The sequence below is a fragment of the Mesoplodon mirus genome, assembly GCF_964341445.2.
Source record: "Mesoplodon mirus genome assembly, chromosome: 12".
Taxonomy (NCBI): domain Eukaryota; kingdom Metazoa; phylum Chordata; class Mammalia; order Artiodactyla; family Ziphiidae; genus Mesoplodon; species Mesoplodon mirus.
Window position 1 is genome coordinate 74,600,226 of NC_138988.1, and position 23,129 is coordinate 74,623,354.

Here is a 23,129-nt window from a genome sequence, read left to right on the forward strand (position 1 = left end):
TGATCTTATCAGTATCTAGATTGATAGCTAATCTGTTATTTACCTCAAAAATTTTTTTTACTCCCACCAAATTTTGTCTGTTGACCCAGTGATACAGGCTGTGTACTCTGTTTTTCCAATGCTAAAAATGCAAGCTGCCATACACCTGAAGCTAACACAACATTGTTAATGGACTATACTCCAATATAGAATAAAAATTAAAATAAACAAATAGAAGTGCAAGCTATCAAGTGATTAGAGCTTCCCCAGTTTGTTGAGGTTCCTGAGGAAACTAGTTATAAAACTGGTGCTAGAGAGCAATGCTCCTAGTCCTTGTGTAGTGAAATTCTCAGATGTAGTGGGGGAAATTAAGGAAAATGCAGTCAAAATTTATAAATTTGGACTTAATTCGAGTTTGTGAAGTTCACAGTCTGAGCTACATTTTAGTTTTGCTCTGTTTACTCTTCTTTTTAAATTATTTATTTATGTATTAGGCTGCGCCAGGTCTTTACTTGCGGCATGCTTGATCTAGTTCCCTGACCAGGGATCAAACCCAGGCCCCCGGCATTGGGAGCACGGAGTCTTAAGCGCTGGACCACCAGGGAAGTCCCTTTGCTCTGTGTACTTTTAAATGACTTTCTGAACAATAAGATTAAAAAAAAATTTAGTCTGAAGGCCAACAAAATTTCTTAAAGAAGATTTCATCTAATATTAAAATACAAGATTCTTCCAGCAGTATAATTTGCCCTTACTTTGTGAGGAGTTTATTGTTCGTATTTGATTAAAACAACATAACACTTTACTGTTCTTTCAACTTAGGCCCCAGCCCAGCCATTTATCACAAATTAAAATTAATTGGGGGACTTCCCTGGTGGTCCAGTGGTTAAGACTCAGTGCTCCCAATGCAGGTGGCCCAGTTTCAATCCCTAGTCAGGGAAGTAGATCCCACATGCTGCAACTAAGAGTTCGCATGCTGCAACTAAATATCCTGCATGCTGCAACAAAGATCCCATCTACCGCAACTAAGACCCAATGCAGCCAAAAAAATAAATACATATTTTTTTAAAAATTAAAATGAATTAATAAAGTTTTCTCCGGTAAAAGTAAATTTTAGAGAGGGTAAACAAGGAAAGCAGTTATTACAGCCTTTAGACCTCTGTTGCTGATAATTTGTTAGGATCACATCCATCTAAAGTTACTTAATAATGACTAGTGGCATTTTTCGCACAATTTATTTACACACTTGCTTTTCTTATTTGTATTACGAGGAGGAAGGACTTTTTGTGATCCCGTCTATTCTTACTAGAATGCCTCACAAATAAAAGTATTTAAGTACTCACTTCAATAATTTTAAGTTTAGGATATTAAAGTGGCCCTCTGTTGTAGTTTTTTCTTTTCCTTGATAGAGTTGATTCTACAAGTATGACTTCCCCAACACTTCTTGACTCTATCTACATTTCATGCTCCACAGATTTGATTATATGTTCCAGTGGATGATTATGATTTAAGAAGTACATATATTGTTTTTGCCCAAATCTGAAAGAAATACATATTCATTATAAAAGTCTTATGTAGAGTATTATACCTATATTGGTTATTTTTTGCCTTAAAATTTTCAACAGTTTTATATAAAATTCACATATCTTACAATTCCAGTGAGTGGTTTTTAGTATATGCAGAGTTGTGCAGCCCTCACCACAATCAATTTTAGAACATTTTCATCACCGCAAAAAAGAAATCCTATATCCATTAGCTATACACTCCCCATTTTCTCCTAACCTCCCAAACTCTAGGCCCACTGCTGACCTGTTTCTTTGTCTCCATAGATTTGTCTATTCTGGAAATTTCATATAAACGGAATCATGTAATATGTTGTCTTTTGTGACTGGCTTCTTTCACTTAGCATAAGTTTTTAAGGTTCGTCCATGTTGCAGCATGTATCATCAGTACTTCATTCCTTTTTACTGCCAAATGATAGTCCATTACGTGGATATACCATATTTTATTTATCCATTCATATGTTGATGGATGTTTGGATGATTTCTACTTTGTGGATATTATGAATTGTGCTATGATGAACATTTCTGTACAGTTTTTTATGGGGACACATGTTTTCATTTCTCTTGGGCATATACCCAGGAGTGGAATTGCTGGGTCAGGAATTGCTAGACTAAAATGGCTGCATCATTTTACCCTCCCACTAGCAGATGTGAAGTTTTCAGTGGGTTTTTTCACGTCCTTACCAGCACTAGTTAATTGTCTGTCTTTTTGATGATAGCCATTCTGTTAGGTGTAAAGTGGGATCTCCTTGTAGTTTTGATTTGTATCAGTATTTCCCTCGTGACTCATGATGTTGAACATCTTTTCATAAGCTTATTGGCTATTTGTATATCTTCTTTGGAAGTGTCAATTCAGATCTTTTGCCTATTTTTTCATTTTGCCTTTTGTTTTTTTTGTTTTTTGCCTATTTTTAAATTAGATTCTCGTTTTTTATTACTGTTTCTGTATTATTTTGATTTGTGAATGTTTTTACTTCATTTCTAGAACTCTTAATATGATTTGTTTTAAATTTTTCTTAGTTCTAATTTTTTCTTAGTATAGTCCCAAAAGCTCTATTTTGGCCCTAGCAATTGTTGTTTTAGATTGTTGTTTTGTAGTTAACTTACATGTTGGTTATCCTTGTTCGAAAGCAAAATCAAATGTGCTTAAATAGAGTACAATTTTAATTTGGCATAGAATAATAATTAGATACTGTGATAAAAGACTAACCCCTAGGGATTCTTTGATTTTTGTGTTTATTGTACTTGCTCTCTATACCAAGGCTGAAATTAGCTTTCAAAAAAAGGAGAGCTCCTGCAAACATTGTCATAACATGTTTACTTTAGTGGAATGAGTTGACAGTTTCTCTACTTCCGTTATTGAGGACTTCTAATAAGATAGTGCTTATTACTCTGGTGTGCACATTAGTGTGACAGCCACAAGTGTCTGAAATATGGACAGATTAACATGCAACCAAATTAGAAATATCAATAATTCTTCATGTTGAAGAAACAGTTACAGTTAGCTTATGTTACTGAGATCTGATATGAAAAGCTATATAGGTTTTCTTTCTTTTGAGAAATATGTGAACCATTATTCTTAAAGACAGCCAGAAATTTTTTCCTCCTACTCATTTTCTCTTCACTTTTTTTTTTTTCTAATCTATAGTGTCGCTAACCACTAATTCTGTATTTCTGGTATAGATTTTTTCATGTAAAGGTGTCTTGCTTTATATATTAAGTGTTTAAACTTAATAAAGTTAAAATCGCAAATCAGGTGTTTTTTTGTTTGTTTGTTTTGTTTTCCGCGCAGGCTTTCTCTAGTTGGTGGTGAGCGAGGTCTACTCTTCGTTGTGGTGTGTGGGCTTCTCACTGCGGTGGCTTCTCTTGTTGCGGAGCATGGGCTCTAGACATGTGGGCTTCAGTAGTTGTGGCACACGGGCTCAGTAGTTGTGGTTCACGGGCTCTAGAGTGCAGGCTCATTAGCTGTGGTGCACTCTATGTGCTCTGTGGCACGTGGGATCTTCCCAGACCAGGGCTTGAACCCGTGTCCCCTGCATTGGCAGGCAGATTCTTAACCATTGTGCCACCAGGGAAGTCCTGTTAGGTGGTTTTAAATGGAGCGTATGCCTGCCTTTCTTGAAATAGACTTTTGTGTCTTGTTAATAATTTATAATAATGTATAATAAAAGATATTTAGAGTGAAATGCTTGTTTTACTAATAATATATTTTGTATAAGGCAGCTGATTTTTTTTTCTTAACCAGAAGCTGATATTAGTTTCTGAATTTTTTGTTCAAGAAATCTATGAACAGATTTGACCCATCAGTGTTGTTAGAGCCACAAGACAACATAATTTCTTTTAGAAAGCATCACCCTTTATCCTCCCTGGATTAAAATTCTGCAAAAGTGAAATTTTAAGAGAAATGGGAACATAAAATATAAAACAAAAAATTGCTGTTAAAATAAAACCTTTAAATGTGTTGTAAATTAAACTTGAAGCATAGTTTTCTAGGATTGTGGAGGTGAATTCTTGAATTTTAATGCTTAATTTTTCATCCATAAACAATAAATTGCTTAGGATAATTTGACTGCATTCATATTTTGAATTAGGGTTTGCTGACAATGGGTGAAAACCCCTTTGATGTGGCCAAAAACATGTTTTTTAGCTGAAAGAATTAGATTTTTGTTTGCTTTTTGGTTGACTCTGTCTTTTACTATTGACTATCTTTTTTTTTTTCCTCGTTTGTTTTATAATTACTGAACTTAATGTGTGTGTGTGTATAATTTTGCTTTGGAGCCACTTCTCCTTGTAAGACCTTATACTCTTGTCTTACAGTGTTAGACATCACTTGAACAATCTTTAAACCTATGGGATTGTCTCCCCAGAAGTACTGTTTTAATAGTAATTTAGTCTCTTTCCTACTTGCATAAAGCAAACACAGCAAAATTAGTAACATTTAGAAAGGATTGTTTCACTTCTGGGGTGAAAAGTTTTTCACTGTTATAAGCTTCCATCCAGCCCCTTAACTTATGAACGAGATTTTTACATTTTTAGGAAAATTTCTCTAAATTGTGAAATTGACTAGAACGGTAGTATATATCTCCTCATGAATATGTAAAATCTCTCTATATGTTATTTTTTCAAAGGAAGGAAGTGAGCTGAAGATTGTGCAAGTAATAGTTAAAAAGAAGACCGTATACTCTTGTTTTAACAGTGTTAGACATCACGTAAACGTAAACTTTTTTTTTTTTTTTTTTTTTTTTTTTGCTGTACGCGGGCCTCTCACTGCTGTGGCCTCTCCCGTTGCGGAGCACAGGCTCCGGACACACAGGCTCCGCGGCCATGGCTCGCGGGCCCAGCCGCTCCGCGGCATGTGGGATCTTCCGGGATCGGGGCACGAACCCGTGTCCCCTGCATCGGCAGGCGGACTCTCAACCACTGCGCCACCAGGGAAGCCCTAAACTTTTTTTTTTAATTAATTTTTTTTGGAGTATAGCTGCTTTACAATGTCGTGTTAGTTTCTACTGTACAGCAAAATGAATCAGCTATATATATACATATATCCCCTCTTTTTTGGATTTCCTTCCCATTTAGGTCAACACAGTGCATTAAGTAGAGTTCCCTGTGCTATACAGTATGTTCTCATTAGTTGTCTGTTTTATACATAGTATCAATAGTGTATATGTGTCAATCCCAATCTTCATAAACTCTTTTTTAACAAGGATGTAATTTGAAATTTAGGTTGTAATCTATAGGTAAACATTGGACTTCTGAGTTAACAGTTAACTGCATTTTTGTAGAAGTGAGTTGTTTCATATTTTCTGATTTCAAATTTTCACTTGGTTTAGAGCCAAAATGAGCAGGTCTTAATTACATAATTTGTAACTAAATAAATTATGTTTATTTGGAAGACAAATAAACACATAGATGGAATTGGCATGGGAGGCAGGAATAAATAAACGACAGAATATAGGGGAAAGCCTTAGGACTTAAGGAAATAGAAAGAGAAAAGAAAGGAGGTGGTTTGAAGGATGCCTATATAGGACTTATTTGGTTTGGTTTTTAAGAACCTGCAGGCCTGGATCTGCTTTATTTCTGCGTCCATTGAAACCACGTTCCATTAAAGCCAAACATCTTTCTGTAATGTCAGTGTTAAGTGACAGTCAGTAGTATATACATATTTATAGTCATTCAGTTAACGGATTTTACTAACTGCCCACTGGGGCTTGGTTCTGTTTTAGACATGGGGGGTAGGGGAACAGGAGATGGGGGTGAAGAATAGGCTAAGAAGACGTCTTAGAGAAAGTGAAACATAAACTGAGATCTGAAGAATGAGTAGATAACAGCCCTGTAAAGCAGAGAGAGAGGAGCAATACTGATCAGGAGGAGGAAACTGGAAAGTATGATACAAGGCAAAGGCCCTTGTAAACCAGGGGTCCCCAACTCCCGGGCTGAGGACCGGTAGTGGTCTGCAGCTTGATAGGAGCCGGGCTGCACAGCAGGAGGTGAGCAGCAGGCGAGCCAGCGAAGCTTCATCTGCCGCTCCCCATCACTAGCATTACCATCTGAACCACCCCCCCACCCCCCGTCTGTGGAAAAATTGTCTTCCATTAAACCAGTCCCTGGTGCCAAAACGTTTGGGGACCGCTGTTGTAAACCATGTCAGTGGACCTGATTTGATCCTAAATAGAAGGGGAAGCTGAATGACATGATCAGATTGTCATTTTGCAAGAAACACTCTGGTAGTGGGGTTGGAAAAATGGACTGTAGAGGGACCAGGCTAGTGGGGATTACTAGTTAGGACACAGTTGCATTAATCCTTGCAAAAGACAGGAGTGGGGAGCTTGGACTAGGGTAGTGGAAGTAGTGCCACCAGAGATGGAGAGAAAGAAATGGATGGATTCAACAGATACTTAGGAGGCCTAATAGACAAGACATGATGACTAATTGGATGTTGGGGTGAGGAAAAAAGATTTCTGAGTTTTTCTGGTTTGGATACCTGGGTAGATGCTGGCGTCTAAAATAGAGAAATGGAGAAAATAGCAGGGTGTTTTTTGTGGTGTGGGAGATCATGAGTTCAATTTTGGACATATTGAATTGGTGTCTGAAAGGAAAAACTGTTTCTTCCTTTTCTTTTTACTCTCACATCAATACTTCCGGCCGCCAAACGTGTTGGGGGGGTGGTTTCCCACACCAGGCAATTCTCTCGTTCTCAGCAGACACCAGTTGGGTGTCCTACAACTCAGTCAGTTCTGACACTGTACACCTGCAGTTAGCATCAGATCCGACAGATTAATGGCTCAGTCCCACAAGGCTGCCCCCCTTCACTACTACAGATGCCAGTCACAAGCAGTGGGTCCTCAGGTTACCCACAACTTATGTTACAAATTAGGGGGTTCCCATAACCCCCTCTTTGGGTTCGATAATTTTCTAGAATGGCTCACAGAACTCAGGGAGACAGTTTATTTACTGGATTACTTGTTTATTATAAAATGATACAACTCAGGAACAGCCAGATGGAATAGAGCAAGGTATGTGGGAAGGGTTGCGGAGATTCCATGCCCTCTCTGGGCGTGCCCGCACCTCTACGTGTTCATCAACCAAGGAGATCTCTGAACCCCAACATTTTTGGATTTTTATGGAGGCTTTGTGCCTCCATAGGCATGATGATCAAATGATTGGTCATTAGTGCTTAACTCCACCTCCAGCACCTCTCCCTTCCCTGAAGTTGGTTGGGGTGGAGGCTGTAAGTCCCACCCTACTAATCATGTGGCTACTTCCCCTGGCAACTAGCTTCCCATCTTTAGGGGCTTTCCAAAAGTCACCTTAGTAATATCAACTCAGGTCTGATTGAAGGGGGCTTGTTATGAATAACAAAAGACATTCCTTTCACTTTTATCTCACTTATCACTTAGGAAATTTGAAGATTTTTAGGAGCTCTGTGCTAGGAATGAGAAGACCAAATACATTTTTCTTATCATAATATCACAGTATCTATTAGATATCTAAGTATAATTATCACAGGTAGTAGGACATGAAAGTTTGGGGACAGGGAAAAGTGACTTTTTAAAATGCTGTTAACAGGGAGAGCAAAGGAGAAAGGGCTTACAGAGAGGTTGATCAGGGAATAAAGATATAATCTATAGAACAAACTCTTGTGGACTGACATTCATAAGATACTGGCGTGTCCTTTATAATCATTGAGAAATAGAATTAGTGTATTGGCTGTTCATGTTCACTGTATGCTCTTCCTGTCAGCAAACTGACAGGAGAATCCAAATCACAATCAGAATATCATTTGAGCAAAGCATTAGAAATTAGAAAGGAAGTCAGATGGGCTCAATGACTAGTGCCTTATAAGATGATATGTTGTGGTCATTTTCCTGTATTGCCTACAGAAGGTTGCTTCAAGAGTCATTTTGAGGAGATGGGCTCGTTTCACTTTACTTTCACTTTAAGTAGAATTTTAAAATACTGGGCATTTTAGTAAAATTCTAAATTGAGTTTTATCCTTTTTTGGGAAGAAGACATGCAGTGATGAATGTCAATAAAATAATTTATAGGACTCATCATTATTTCTGCATCTAAAAGAAAATAGAGTATGTTTATTCAAATTAGCAGTTTATTGACCTTGTTTAAAACTCTTTTTTCTTTTTTCTTTTTTAAAGAAATGGCTGCAAGCAACTGACCTCACTAGAGAAGTGAACCAGCATTTGGCTCACTATGTACCCAAAATCTACTGCAGGGGTCCCAACCCTTTTCCACAGAAAGAAGACATGTTGGCACACCAAGTTTTGTTGGGACCAATGGAATGGTACCTTTGTGGTGAAGATCCTGAGTTGGGATTTTCAAAACTTGAACAAACAAACAAACCTTCTCATCTTTGTGGTCGTGTTTTTAAAGTGGGAGAACCTACATACTCTTGCAGGTAAGATACTGTCATTTTCTTTCTTTCCTTGTTTTTACTTGACTTTTTTTTTCCTGAAACCTTACATTTTTGTTTTCATATTATGAAATATCAGTATTATATATATGTACATATGTGTGTTAGTTTCCAAAACAAATATATGTGTTTTAATAAATTATTATAAACAAACATTATATAATTATTTTCCAGGTCAAGATATAGAACATCACCAGCATTCCAGAAACCCATTATGTACTTTCTTCCTCCCCCATAATTAGCTCCTACCTTGACTCTTGTAATAATCACTTCCTTGCTTTTCTTTCTTTTTTTTTTTTTTTTTTGCGGTACGCGGGCCTCTCACTGTTGTGGTCTCTCCCGTTGCGGAGCACAGGCTTCGGACACGCAGGCTCAGTGGCCATGGCCCACGGGCCCAGCCGCTCCGCGGTATGGGGGATCCTCCCGGATCGGGGCACGAACCCGCGTCCCCTGCATCGGTAGGCGGACTCTCAACCACTGTGCCACCAGGGAAGCCCACTTCCTTGCTTTTCTTGATGGTTACAGTGATTCTTTTTGATGTTCGAATTACCCTACATTTGGCCTTTGAGAGCCCCATCACACTAGCTTCTTTGTCCTTTTCACATGCCTTTATTAGTTTTTGAGTGCCTCTTCGCTTTCTCGCATAAGATGTCCACACCTCACTTTGTACTTACTCTGACCCATATGTAGAATCAGCCATTTATGCAGGGAATTTCCTTTTAGTTGGGAATGTTAGTTAGAAACCATGATCTGGGTGCTATATGTACTTACTGCTACTAGGTTGAGTTTTTTGGGGTTTTTTTTTTGATTTCTTGTTGAGAATTAAGTATACAAGGGTAGAAGATGGAGAGGAAACGAGGAAAGTGCTCTGTCTCCCGTTATGACTATCTACTCCTGTTTCTCAGAACTAATCATTGTTAACATACTTTTATGTGCCCTTCCAGAAATTTTCTATGCATGTACATGCCCACATATGGGGCTATCTTAAACATACACATACGCAGACATACACAGAAAAGGGAATATGTTAGCTAAATTTTCCTTTCTCTATTTAACAAAATCTTGACATTGACATCTGTCCATATCAGCTAATAGAGCTAGGTAGTATTCCATTGTTTGGATATACTATTGATAGAGTCATTTTTTTTCTTAAGACTTTTTCCCATACAACTTAAATTTAATAAACTTAATTTTGGTTAAGACCTCCAGGTGTCTATGGTAATCTTTCTTTATCAGTGTGGTTAGAATACCGATAGAGATCTTTTTATATATTGAAAGGCTGTTAGATCTAGTTTTTTTGTCTATACAGAAACCTCTTTGAGTCCTTTATTGGTGTTTGGAGCAATAGATCTAGTTCAACCTCATGATTTCCAGATGAGAAAACTGAGATCCAGTTGTTGTAGTACCATCCTTTGTAGCAAAAAGATCCAGTTCCAAAGAAGGCATTTGTATGTCATGTCTTTTAATCTTCAATCTGGAATGTTGCCTCGGTTTTTCTTTGACTTTCATGATCTTGACACTTTTGAAGATTACAGGCCATTTATTTTGTAAATGTACATCAATTTGGGTTTGTCTGATACTCTTCATGATTAGAGTCAGGTTGCCTCTTTCACAGAAATATTGCAGAAATCACGTGTTCTCATTGTATCCTATCTAGTAGCATATGATTTTGATTTGGTTCAATAACTCTTTAAGTTTGATCACTTGATTAAGGGGATTTCTGCAAGGCTTCTCCACTGTAAAGTTATTCTTTTTCCCTCTTTAATCAGTAAGTATTTGGTGGGGAGATACTTTGAGACTATTAAATATCCTGTTTCTTATCAATGTTCAGTTTTTTAATTTATTTATATCAGTATATGTTCATGGAGCTCCATTATTCTTGTGGTCAAAATTGTTCTAGATTTGACCAGTGGGAGGCCCTTCAAGATGTCTTTGTTCTTTTTCATGTCCCCATCATTCTTTGAGCACATCCTTTTTCTTTCTGACACAAGATATTTTGGACACATCTTGGGCTTTTCCCTACACCAGCCCTGAAATCAACCATTTCTCTAAGGAGCCTAGTTCTTTTTTAGTAGAAATTAATGTTCAGAAATAAGATACTTAGTGTGCCTGTTGCCATTGGTATGTCACTAATCCCAGGCCCTGTCAGTGGATCTATGTATCTGTAGGTCTCTCTAGTTCCAGTCTAACACCACAGGATTCTTTCTTGTTTTCTTCCTTTGCATATTTTAACTCCCTTCTCTGCTGATGTCATATGTGTCTATGTGTGGGTCCATCCCAGGGGAGAACAAGTTGGGTGCAGGTTTGAATGCTTTGTAGGAAGGCCTTGTTTAAATTGACAGAGTTCTGAGAGCTTCCATTACTAGAAGAAGAAGTAGGAAGAATTGTGTTTTCAACAGTGTTCATGGAAAAGGCTTTTGGGAGTTTGGAGGAGTGGAGGTGGGATGACGGGAGGAGGAGTATATCTATTCCCTCAATGAAAGTGGTGCACTGAAAAGCTGTTTGCCTGTACTTGAAGATTAAGTGTGCCTAAAGGATTTGTGGATGAAACCAAGTCAGGGATGATCTCAGCAGAGTTTTCCTGTATGTGCATGGTGGAGTTTGGATTTGGATGTGTCAGTCTGGAGTTTCTTTGAGATATAAAATCATTTCACTAGACCGTGGAGGTATAGGTTAATCCATTCATACCTATCCTGGGACTCTAACTATATATTTAGAGGATGTATAAAATTAATGAAAAGGAAGGCACCTTGGGTAAGGGGATTGCCTCATGGTTTGAGGAGAGCATTTTCATTTTCATGACATCATCTAAAGGGTCACAAGGATACATTTATTAAGGATAGAGAACACCAAGAACAGCATTAGCCACTGCTTTTTAAAAATTAACTTGAAAAACTAATATAATAGGCAAAACATGTATTTGGTTATGTCTCTCAAGAGGTACAAAAGTATATGCCATGAAAGGTACCCTCTCCCACTCCTCCCTTAATTTCCCTGTTCCCTTATCCAGAAGTGACCACTGTTACTAGTTTCTTGTGTATTCATCTAGATATCATATGCATATCTAGATCCAAACATTTATACTTTTTTCAATAAATGCTAGCATACCACATAAACTGTTTTCATCTTGCTTATTTCATTTAAAATTTGTCTGTCAGATTGTTAAATAACATATATAGAGAGAGCTGACTTTGTCTTATCTTTTTAATGGCCGGTTATTCTCTTTTATGGATGTTCTGTTCTGTACCTACTTGTCTTGTATTAGTAGACATTTAGGTTGTTTCTGGGACTATAAATAATACTGCATTATTATACTTTGTGTGTGTCTTTGTGCACGTGTAGACGTATATACACAGGATACATTCCTAGAAGTAGAATTTCTGGGTCGAAGGATGCATGCACTTATTTCCTTTTAACAGCCAGTAGCAAAAACTTACAAAATGAAAAGGAGATATAATACGCTAGTTGGAGGAGGAAAGGCAGAGTGGAGGACAAACAACAGAAACTGCTATAGTTATGATGGAAGAGATTGGAAAATGTCTTTCAGCTAGCCTTATGAGGGGAAGAAACCAGGGAGCAGAGGATAGGCTGTGGCAGCCAGAAAGAAGAGGCAGATTGGCCAATTCCCTGAACTACTGAAGAAAGAAAGCAGTATCTGGGGACCTGCACTTGGACAGACAAGTAGCCTGGAATGGGGGAGAGGGATATAATATATGATGGCCCCACTAGGACTCAAGTTTGAACCAGACTCTTAGAGGATATTTCTAAACTTTGTTGTGACTTGAAGTTGGCCAACTCCAGGTTAAGGGCCCAGACTTCCACAAGACTGTCTAAAATACAGCTGCAAGTTTGGGGATCCCCAGAGCCATCCTCAATTCTCATCAGCTGGCTACAAATTTCAGGCATCTCCATAGACTCCTTTAGGTTGCATAATTTACTTAGAACAACTCACAACTCAGGAAAGTGCACTTATGATTAAAGTTTTATCATAGCAAAAGGACACAAATCAGAACCAGCCAAAGGGTAAGATTTGCAAGTGCAAAGTTTTTATTGTCCTCAGTGACATGTTATTATCCTCCTGGCACATTAATGCTTGGCAACACGCAGAGTATTGCCAACCAGAGAAGCTCACCCAAGCTTAGGTGTCCAGAGTTTTTATTGGGGTTTCATTATACAGGCATGATTAATTGAATCATTGCCCACATGACTCAATATCCAGCTCCACTTCCCTTCCCAGAGGTGGGGCTAATATTATGTGCCTGAAAACCCCAGCCCTCTAATTACGTGGTTGGTTTTTCTGATATGGCCAACCTCCACTCTAAGTTATCTCATTAGTATAAACTTTCAGATATGTGGGGGAGGGGTGGGAGCATGACTAGCAAAGACACTGCTATCACATGGGAAATTTTGAGGATTTACAGGTTACCTCCTAGGAACCCTAGACAAAGGTCAGCCAAATTCTTTATCACACAGTTGTTGAGAAGGTAAATGAGGTCCTTTGTGTAGTGCTTTCCACAACACTTGGTACATAGTAAACTCTTAGTAAATGGCCATGCTGGGGTCCTGAGGATGAATGTCTTATGTTAAAAGTAGGTGTTCCCATGAAACCCAGGACCCTGATAAAATGACAATGGAGTCTATTACTTGGAAAGATGAAATATGGTTGTTGGAATTCTGGGAGAGTTTGTAAACTAGACCCTTCAGGATAAAGGTGACTTATGTCTATAGGGTGGAGGTTTTCTTTAACCAGAAAAAATGATATTCAGGAGTCTTTTATGTTTAGTACTTAGAAAAGGAATCTGTGAAGGGAATTAGGTTAATTTTTCTGTTATTCATTGTTTCTAAAATTGTGTAGGTCCCAAATTATCTCTCTGAAGCCTCTGTGATGTCAGAAAAAGCTGTGTTTTCAGGCAGTGGGCTAATGTTTATATTTATCTGTACTTAGTTCTCTATTAGGAAAAATGTAATCAAACCTGTCACTTGTTATTTCTTTCTAAATAGAGGTGGTTGTTTTTTTGTGTTTTTTTAAACATCTTTATTGGAGTATAATTGCTTTACAATGTTGTTAGTTTCTGCTTTATAACAAAGTGAATCAGCTATACATATACATATATCCCCATATCTCCTCTCTCTTGCCTCTCCCTCCCACCCTCCCTGTCCCACCCCTCTAGGTGGTCACAAAGCACTGAGCTGATGATCTCCCTGTGCTATGTGGCTGCTTTCCACTAGCTATCTATTTTACATTTGGTAGCATATATATGTCCATGCCACTCTCTCACTTCGTCCCAGCTTACTTACCCTTCCCTCTCCCCATGTCCTCAAGTCCATTCTCTACGTCTGCATCTTTATTCCTGTCCTGCCCCTGTGAGGTGATTGTTATTAGGGGCAATCATCTTAGTGTTGATGTTGATCATAGCTGTGTATATTTTGACATCTCATAGCCATTAAGAAAAATAAAATACTAGTAAAATATGAAATCATACTTTGGTGTATGGTTTACATTTTAACTTAAACTAAGTTAGATTTAGTTCCATTGTTTTTGTTGTATAGTTAAATTAAAAACATGCTTTTTTAACATTTAAAAACTTACTGTGTGAATGTTATAGATCACCAGAATTTGGGGTTGGGAGTTACGCTGCCATCAGTTAGGACTATTCTTAGCATGTGTTTCCAGATAGTACTTTATGATGCTTTATTATAAACTTTATTAAACAGTTTTGCTTGTTTAAATTTTTTTAACTCTGATTCTGTCAATAATGATGGATAAGGTTATGCTAAAAATAACAAACAACCCTACAATCTCAGAGACTTTAAATATCCAAAATACATTTATTATTCAGACGGTGTGACCAATTCAGATCAGTGGGGGTGATGAGTGGAGGGTTCTACTCTAGGTAGTTACTTCATACCATGTAACATCTCCATAAACTTAATGTTTTTAGGGTTCACCACAGCAAGGGAAGAGGAGGGTCTTGCACAGCAAATAAATTGCTCTGGCTCAGAAATGATGACCATGCCTACATTCCTTTATCTAGAACTAGTTAGAAGGCCTCTGTCCAACTGCAAAACAGGGCAGGGAAGTGTAATTCTCCTATGTCTGGAAGAGATGCAAACTTGGAAGTGGATGAACATTAGAATTGTTTTCAGTGATCTTCAGGGTTTGGGGGTTATTTTTCCTCCCTCACAGAGTTGTTAGGATAAAATGAGATAATGTGTATAAAAGCACTTGGGGAACTATAAGGAATTTTTGTATGTAAGATTTTTTTAAGCCGAATACTCAGTCTTAAAATACATTACTGAGCCATGAGTAATAAATATCTTAAGCAGAGGGATAGAGATGGTTTCATTCCTTTTCTGTTTGGAAATAAAAAGCTCTAATACGGAAGAACCGCTTATTTCTAGTAAGAAGAGTTGTTTGTTAGTTTCTTGCTTTTAACACTTAATCTCTTTTTAGGACAGTTCTATTTTAAGACTTTTTTTTTTGGCTGTGTTGGGTCTTCATTGCTGCATGCGGGCTTTCTCTAGTTGCGGCGAGCAGGGGCTACTCTTCGTTGTGGTACGCGGGCTTCTCATTGAGGTGGCTTCTCATTGCAGAGCACGGGCTCTAGGTGCGTGGGCTTCAGTAGTGGCGGCATGCAGGCTCAGTAGTTGTGGCTCGCAGGCTCTAGAGCGCAGGCTCAGTTTTGGCACACAGGCTTAGCTGCTCTGTGGCATGTGGGATCTTCCCGGACCAGGGCTCAAATCCATGTCCCCTGCATTGGCAGGTGGATTCTTAACCACTGCGCCACCAGGGAAGTTCCTAAGACTGTTTCTTTTTAACATGAACGGTCCAGAGATTGAAATGAACGCTGTGTTAGTTTAAAAAATATTGGTTACCTCTAATTATGGATGTGACACATGAATGAAATTATACTGTATGTATTGTAAATGTGGCTTTTTTTCATGAAACAATTTGTCTTAGAGATCTTTCCCAGTCAGTATATATAAATCTACATCATTCTTTTAACTGCTGTATTTCCATAGTAAGGACAGGCCATGATTTATTTGAATGCCCTATTTATTAATGAAATTAGAAATCAGTAAATTTTAGGATTTTTTTTTTCCGTAGCAAACTGCACCACAAAGAACATTGTGTACCTATTTGTACACTTCTCTTTTTATACCCGTTTCAGTATTTTCCAAGGGAGATACCTAGAAATAAAATTTCAGTGCTGTGTATTATCACTGTGGCCTTCAATACATTGGAATTTCCCTTGTCTACCTTGCTCTCTCCAACCTAGGAAAATAACAGGGAGTGGGAAGTTGATATCTCCTAGATAGGTTGGATTCCTGTGGTTGTCTAAAATGAATCTTGTATTCTTGGTTTGGATATTTGTGATCATTTTTATTTATTTACTTTTTATGCACCAGTTTGGTGCAAGATCGAACATAGGAGTATGTGGGGTATAATATCAACTTTACACGTATGCCTTTTTCCAGACGTTAGGAAATAATAGAGGTATGAATAGATTACTGGTAATCCTTTCAGGTAAGGAGACTTGGATTTATATCACCAAAGTTTTCCTATTGATACCCTATTTGAGTTCTTTATTTTTTAGGGGAAAATTTACATATTTCAAAAGGCACAAATCTTAATTGTACATTTTTGACAATAGTTAACCTCATGTAACTCACATCCTCCCAAGATAGAGAACATTTCCATCTAACTAGAGATTTCCTTGTTAACAGCTCCAGCCCTTAGGTAACCACTATTCTGATATTTTCACCTTAGATTAGTTTTGTCCATTCTAGAACTTCATCAAAATGAAATCATACTCTTTGGTGCCTGGCTTCTTTTACTCAGCATAATATATATCTGATTCATTCATGATCCTATGATTATTAGAGATTGTTTCCATTTTTATTGCTGAGTAGTTGTCCATTGTATGAGTGTATTGTAATTGCCCATAATCCATTGTACTACTGATGAACATTTGAGTTGTTTCAATTTGAGGGTATCATAAACAAGGCTTCTATGACTTCTTTTTTATCAGCTCATTCTACTTTTTGGTAGATATTTTAAATATTTAGAGCTAAGGAAAGTGGTTTATTTCATGAATCATATCAGCTTATGCCAACATTATATTAAAAGCAACATATTAAAGTATTAGGCATTATTATTTTGTACTCAGCTATAAATCTGTGTGTTTAAAATACCAAATAAGGGAATTCCCTGGCGGTGCAGTGGCTGGGACTCCTCACTTCCACCTCAGGGGTCACAGGTTTGGTCCCTGGTTGGGGAACTAGATCCTACATGTTCCACGGCGCAGCCAAACAATAAAAATAAGATAAAATAAAATAAAATACCAAATAATAAATCTTACACTATTAAAAATCTTCAGCTTTTTATGGAACATTTTAGGAATATTAAGACACCATTAAAATAGGCTTTTCTAGACTGTTATCTATGAGAGGGCACTCTCAGCTGGCTACAACCATTTGCAAAACAAGTCTTTTTGTGGACATATATTTAAATATTCATGGATAAATCTCCAGGAGTAGAATTGCTGTGTCAAGGGGCAAGTATATTTGAACTTGATAAGAAACTGCCAAAACTTTTTCTAAAATATTTTTTTGTTCCCACCAGTAATGTTCCACTTGCTCCATTTTCTCACCGACATTTGATGTCAGTCTTTTAAATTTTAGCTGTTCTGTATAGTGATATCTCAATATGGGTTTAATTTTCTCTAATGACTAATGATGTTGGTGCAATTTTGCATGTTCATTGCCCATTTAACTAATGAAGTTTTTGTTCAAGTCCTTTGTCTGTTTTTTATTGGCTTCTTTATATTTTTTATTACTGAGTTTTGGAGTTCTTTATATGTTCTGTTTCTTTGTGTTTGTTTGTTTGTTTGTTTTTTTGGCCATGCTGTGCAGCTTATGGGATTTAGTTCCCCAACCAGGGATTGAACCCGGGGCCTCGTAAGTGAGAGGGCAGAGCCCTCGCCACTGGACTGCCGGGAATTCTCTGGAGTTCTTTATGTGTTCTGGATACAAGTCCTTTGTCAGACATGTTTTGTGAATATTTTCTCCCAGTCTGTGACTTGCCTATATGGTGTCTTTTTTTTGGCTGCATTGTGTCTTCGTTGCTGTTCGCAGGCTTTCTCCAGTTGTGGCAAGTGGGGGCTACTCTTTGTTGTGGTGCGGTGGCTTCTCTTGTTGCAGAGCATGGGCTCTAGGCGCGCGGGCTTCAGCAGTTGTGGCACACGGGCTTAGTTGTTCCATGATATGTGGGATCTTCCCGAACCAGGGATCGACCCCATGTTCCCTGCATTGACAGGCGGATTCTTAACTACTGGGCCACCAGGGAAGTCCCTATACGGTGTCTTTTGATGGCAGGGGTTTAAAATTTTGATGGAGTTTAACTTACCAACTTAAATTTTATGATAATTGTTTCCTGTGTTAAAGAAATGTCTGCCTTCTCCCAGGTGTCAAGGACATTCTCTCGGTTTTCTTCTATAAACTTTGAAATTTTAGATTTTATTTGTGGGTCTGTGATCTGTCTCAAAACTAATTTTTTTTTTTTTATGGCTTGAGGTGTAGGGGTTGAGTTTCATTTACTTACTACATGTGGGGATCCAGTTATTCTAGCACTGTTTATTCTTTTGCCCATTGAATTGCTTTGGTACCTTATCAAAAACCATTTGCCCATATGAGTGTGGATGTATTTCAGAACACTCTAATCAATTCCATTCATTGATATGGCTGTTCTTATGCCAATAACCACATTAACTTGATTACTGTAACTTCGTAGTAAACTTTGAGTTGATTCCATTTTTGTTCCTTTAAAGTTTCATTTGTCTACTTCAGATCCTTTGCATTTTATAAATTTTAGAATTAACTTGTCAATGTTTATTTTTAAGAAAGACTGCTGAGATTATGATCAGGATTGCATTGAATCTATAGATCAATTTGGGAAGATTTGACGTTTTAACAATATTGAGTTTTCCAATCCATTAACATCTTATATCTCTCCATTTATTGAGGTCTTCTTTAATCTCTTTTAACCTTGTCTTTTGTTTTTATGTAGAATTTATACATACCTCTAAATATTTTATGATGGTATTCTTTTTTCTTAGGTTTTTTGTTTGTTTGTTTTTGTTTGTTTTTTATTTTGGTGGTACACGGGCCTCTCACCGCTGTGGCCTCTCCCGTTGCGGAGCACAGGCTCTGGACGCGCAGGCCCAGCCGCTCTGCGGCATGTGGGATCTTCCCGGACTGGGGCACGAACCCGTGTCCCCAGCATCGGCAGGCGGACTCTCAACCACTGCGCCACCAGGAAAGCCCCTAGTTTCTTAGTTTTAATTTCAGTTTTCTTCTGTGAATATAAAGAAATACAGTTGGGTTCTGATATTGATCTTGTGTCCTGTGACGTTGCTAAATTCGCTTAGTAGTTCTAGTAGTTTTTGTTATCTTCTGGGTTTTGTTCCTTAGGATTTTTGCGTAATTGTGTCCTCTCTGAATGGACAGTTTTATTTATTCCTTTCCAGTCTTTCTGCCTTTTATTTTTTTGTGCCTTATTGCACTGGTGAAAGTAGGACATCCTTGCCTTGGATGGGAGGTATTCAGTCTTTTACCGTTAAATATGATGTTAGGTATAGTTTTCTCATATACACCCTTTATCTCATTGCGGACTTTCCCTTCTATTTCTAGTTTGCTGAGTGGTGTTTTTGTTTGTTTGTTTTTTGTTTTTTTATAAATGACTGAATGTTGTCAGGTACTTTTATTGCATCTATTGAGATTGTCATAATTTTCCTTTTTTATTCCATTAATGATTGCATTGACTGATATTTTTCCAAATGGTTTTCATTAGTGAGATAAACTCTACTTGATTATCATGTATTGTAACTTTTATATATTGCTGGATTGAGTTAGCTAGTGTTATATTAAGGTGTTTTTGTGTCTGTACATTTCATAGATTACAGACACAAAAAATCCTTAATATAACACTGTCATAACATAAACCTGTCAAAGCAGCAAGTGCAGAGATGGGGCAAGCTTTCAGGTTGCTTGATTCAGTGGCTCAATCATATCATTCAGGGCTCAGCTTCCTTCTCCCTGTCCTCTGCCATTCTTTTTTTTTTTTTTTTTTGCAGTACGCGGGCCTCTCACTGTTGTGGCTTCTCCCGTTGCGGAGCACAGGCTCCAGACGCGCAGGCTCAGCAGCCATGGCTCACGGGCCCAGCCGCTCTGCGGCATGTGGGATCTTCCCTGACCGGGGCACGAACCCGTGTCCCCTGCATCGGCAGGCGGACTCTCAACCACTGCGCCACCAGGGAAGCCCTCTGCCATTCTTTTTTTTAAAAAAAGTATTTTAATTTCATTGGAGTATAGTTGATTTACAATGATGTGTTAGTTTCAGGTGTACAGCAAAGTGATTCAGTTATACATACACATATATTTTTTAGATTCTTTTTTCATATAGGTTATCACAGAATATTGAGTAGAGTTCCCTGTGCTATATAGTAGGTCCTTGTTGGTTTTCTGTCTTTTATATAGTAGTGTGTGTATGTTCATTCCAAGCTCCTGATTTATCACCACCACCCCCACACACGTTTCCCCTTTGGTATCCGTAAGTTTGTTTTGGATATCTGTAAGTCTGTTTGTGTATTGTAAATAAGTTCATTTATATGTTTTTTAAAAATTAAAAAAGAAAATAATAATATAAACCTGTCACTTTCTTGTAATGTCTTCGTCTGGTTTTGGTAGAGCAGAGTTATGCTGGCCTTATAAAATGAATTGAGAAGTATTCCTTTTTCCTATATTTTTGAAGAATTTGTATAAAATTGGTATGAGTTCTTCCTTCAGCATTTGAAGAATTTTCCAGTAAAACAAACCACTAAGGCCTGGTATTTTCTTCAGAGGAAGTTTTTGATAAATTAAATTTCTTTGATACTTACTAGAGTTATTTAGAACTTCATTTCATCTTGTGCAATTTTGGTACACTGTACTTTTCAAGAAATATGTTTCATTGTATAATGTCAAATTTATTGACATAGAGCTGTGCATATTTCCTTATGCTGTTGATATCTGTGGTATCTACAGTGAGGTCCCCTCTTCCATTCTGATATTAGTAATTTGTGTTTTCTGTCTTTGAAAAGATTAATAAAACTGATTAAAGAATCAGTTTTTGGCTTTGTTAGTTTTCTTTTTTATCTGTTTTGTTTTTTTGATTTCTACTTTTATTCTTTCTACTTAACTTTTGATTTAATGTGCTCATATTTTATTCTTTAATCCATGGGTTATTTAGAGGCGCATTGTTTAATTTTCATATATTTGAGACTTTCCTAGATATATTGTAACTGGTTTCTAACACAAAGTTCTGTAAGGTTGCAACCTTTAAATTTATTGAGACTTGTTTTATGACTTAGCAACATGGTCAGTCTTGTACATTCCATATGCACTTGAAAAGAAGGTGTATTTTGCAGTTGCTGGATGAGTAATCTATAAACGTCAGTTAGGACAAGGTGGTTGATTGTGCCATTCAGGTCTTCTGTACTTACTGATTTTTATGACTGGTTCTTTCAGTTATTGAGAAAGGGGTATGAAAATCTCCAAATGTGATTGTGGATTTGTTTACTTCTTTTAGTTCTATCAGTTTATGTTTCATGTATCTAAGAGCTCTTTTATTAACCACATACATAGATATTTATAATTGCTATATACTTATATATTTTATCATTATGAAATGTCAGTGACCTTTATTAATTCTTGTACTTAGTCCTTGTCTTAAGGTCTATTTTATCAGATGTTGATAAAGCCACTCCTTTCATAACATATCAGTGTTATATATACTTTTACCTTTTTCAGTGGTTGCCCTAGAATTTGTGATATATTACAACTAACCCAAGTCCACTTTGGTTGCCTGAGAAAGTTTTCCTTTCACCTTCACTTTTGAAGGATAATATTGTAGGTACAAAATTCTAGGTTGGTAGGCATTTTTTCTTTCAGCACTTCAAATATTTCACTCTGCTTTCCTGTTACTTGCATGGTTTCTGAGGAAAAGTCAGATGTAATTCTTCAACACTTCAAATATTTCACTCTGCTTTCCTGTTGCTTGCATGGTGTCTGAGGAAAAGTCAGATGTAATTCTTATCTTTGCTCTTCTCTAGGTAAGTTGTTTTTCTCTTCTGGCTTCTTTCAGGATTTTTTCTTTATCTTTGATTTTCTGTAGTTTGAAAATGATATGCCTAGGTACAAGGTTTTTTGGTGTTTTTCCCACTTGATGTTCTTTGAACTTCCTGGATTTGTGGTTTGGTGCCTGCTATTCATTTAGGGAAATTCTCAATAAATATTGTTTTCAATATTCTGTTTCTTTCTCTCGTTCCTCTCTTTTTTGTATTCCTATTACACATATGTTAAACCTTTTGTAGGTGTCCCATAGTTCATGGATATTCTGTTGTGTTTTCCTTCCAGTCTTTTTTCTCTTTGCTTTTCAGCCTTAGAGCTTTCTTTTTTCCCCCAAGACGTATATGTAAAGGTTTGGTTTTTTTAACTTTTTATTTTATACTGGAGTATAGCAGATTAACAATGTTATGATTGTTTCAGGTGCACAGCAAAGGGAATCAGCCATACATATACATGTATCCATTCTCCCCCAAACTCCCCTCCCATACATCAGCCTTAGAGCATTCTGTTGAGATATCCTTAAGCTCAGAGATTCTTTCCTCGGCTATATCCAGTCTACCAATAAGTCCATCAAAGTCTGTCTTCATGTCTGTTTCAGTGTTTTTGATCTCTGGCATTTCTTTTTGGTTCTTTCTTAGGATTTCAGTCTCTGTTTATATTGCCCATCTGTTCTTGCAAGCTGTCTACTGTATCCATTAGCGCCGTTAGCATATTAATCATAATTGTTTTTAATTCCAGGTCTGGTAATTCCAATATCTGAGTCTGATTTTGATGCTTGCTCTGTCTCTTCAAACTGTACGTTTTGGTCTTTTAGTGTGTCTTATAATTTTTTCTTGATCGCTAGGCATGTGATATACTGGGTAAAAGGGATCTTGTAAATAGTCCTTTAATAATGTGGTGGTACAAACATAGAGAACAGACTTGTGGTTGCCAAGGGAGAAGGGGGTGTGAGGGAGGGAAGTGTTGGGAGTTTGGGCTTAGCAGATGCAATCCTATTGTATATAGGATGGATAAACAACAGGGTACTACATTATAGCACAGGGAACTATATTCAATATCCTGTGATAAACCATAATGGAAAAGAATATGAAAAAGAATATATATATATGTATAACTGAGTCACGTTGCTGTACAGCAGAAATTAACACAACATTGTAAATCAACTATACTTCAATAAAATTTTTAAAAAAACAAAAGCATCTGCTAGAAAATGTATAACAGAAAAAAAATAACGTGGTGGTAATGGGTCAGGGAGTAGAAGCATTCCATAGTCATGTGATTAAGTCTCAATCTTTTAGTGTGCCTATACCTCTGAGCTGTGAACTTCACATGTGTTTCTCAGTGCCCCCGCATTCACCCTTTAGTTGGGACAGGATGGCTAGAGTGGGCTGGAATTGGGTATTTCCCTTTTTTCAGGTCAGTTTGACTGATAATACCCCAGCAGCTTAGGCTCTGATTAAATAGTTTCTTCTGCAGGCAGACTTTGTTAAGAACAGAAT

General features: G+C 37.4%; 1 protein-coding gene across 5 annotated transcripts in view; it reads left to right on the top strand.

Annotated features, from left to right (window-relative positions):
- The window catches only part of UBR2 (ubiquitin protein ligase E3 component n-recognin 2), a 117,170-nt gene that overhangs the window by 1,753 nt on the left and 92,288 nt on the right, over positions 1–23,129 (top strand). For all 5 annotated transcript variants that reach the window (XR_014295456.1, XM_082637829.1, XM_082637831.1 and 2 more), the window contains exon 2: positions 8,189–8,448. Coding sequence is in view for 4 of the 5 variants with exons in the window: in XM_082637829.1 (XP_082493955.1) it covers positions 8,189–8,448 (260 nt within the window). In the remaining variant the exon portion in view is untranslated. The remainder of the gene's footprint in view (positions 1–8,188; positions 8,449–23,129) is intronic.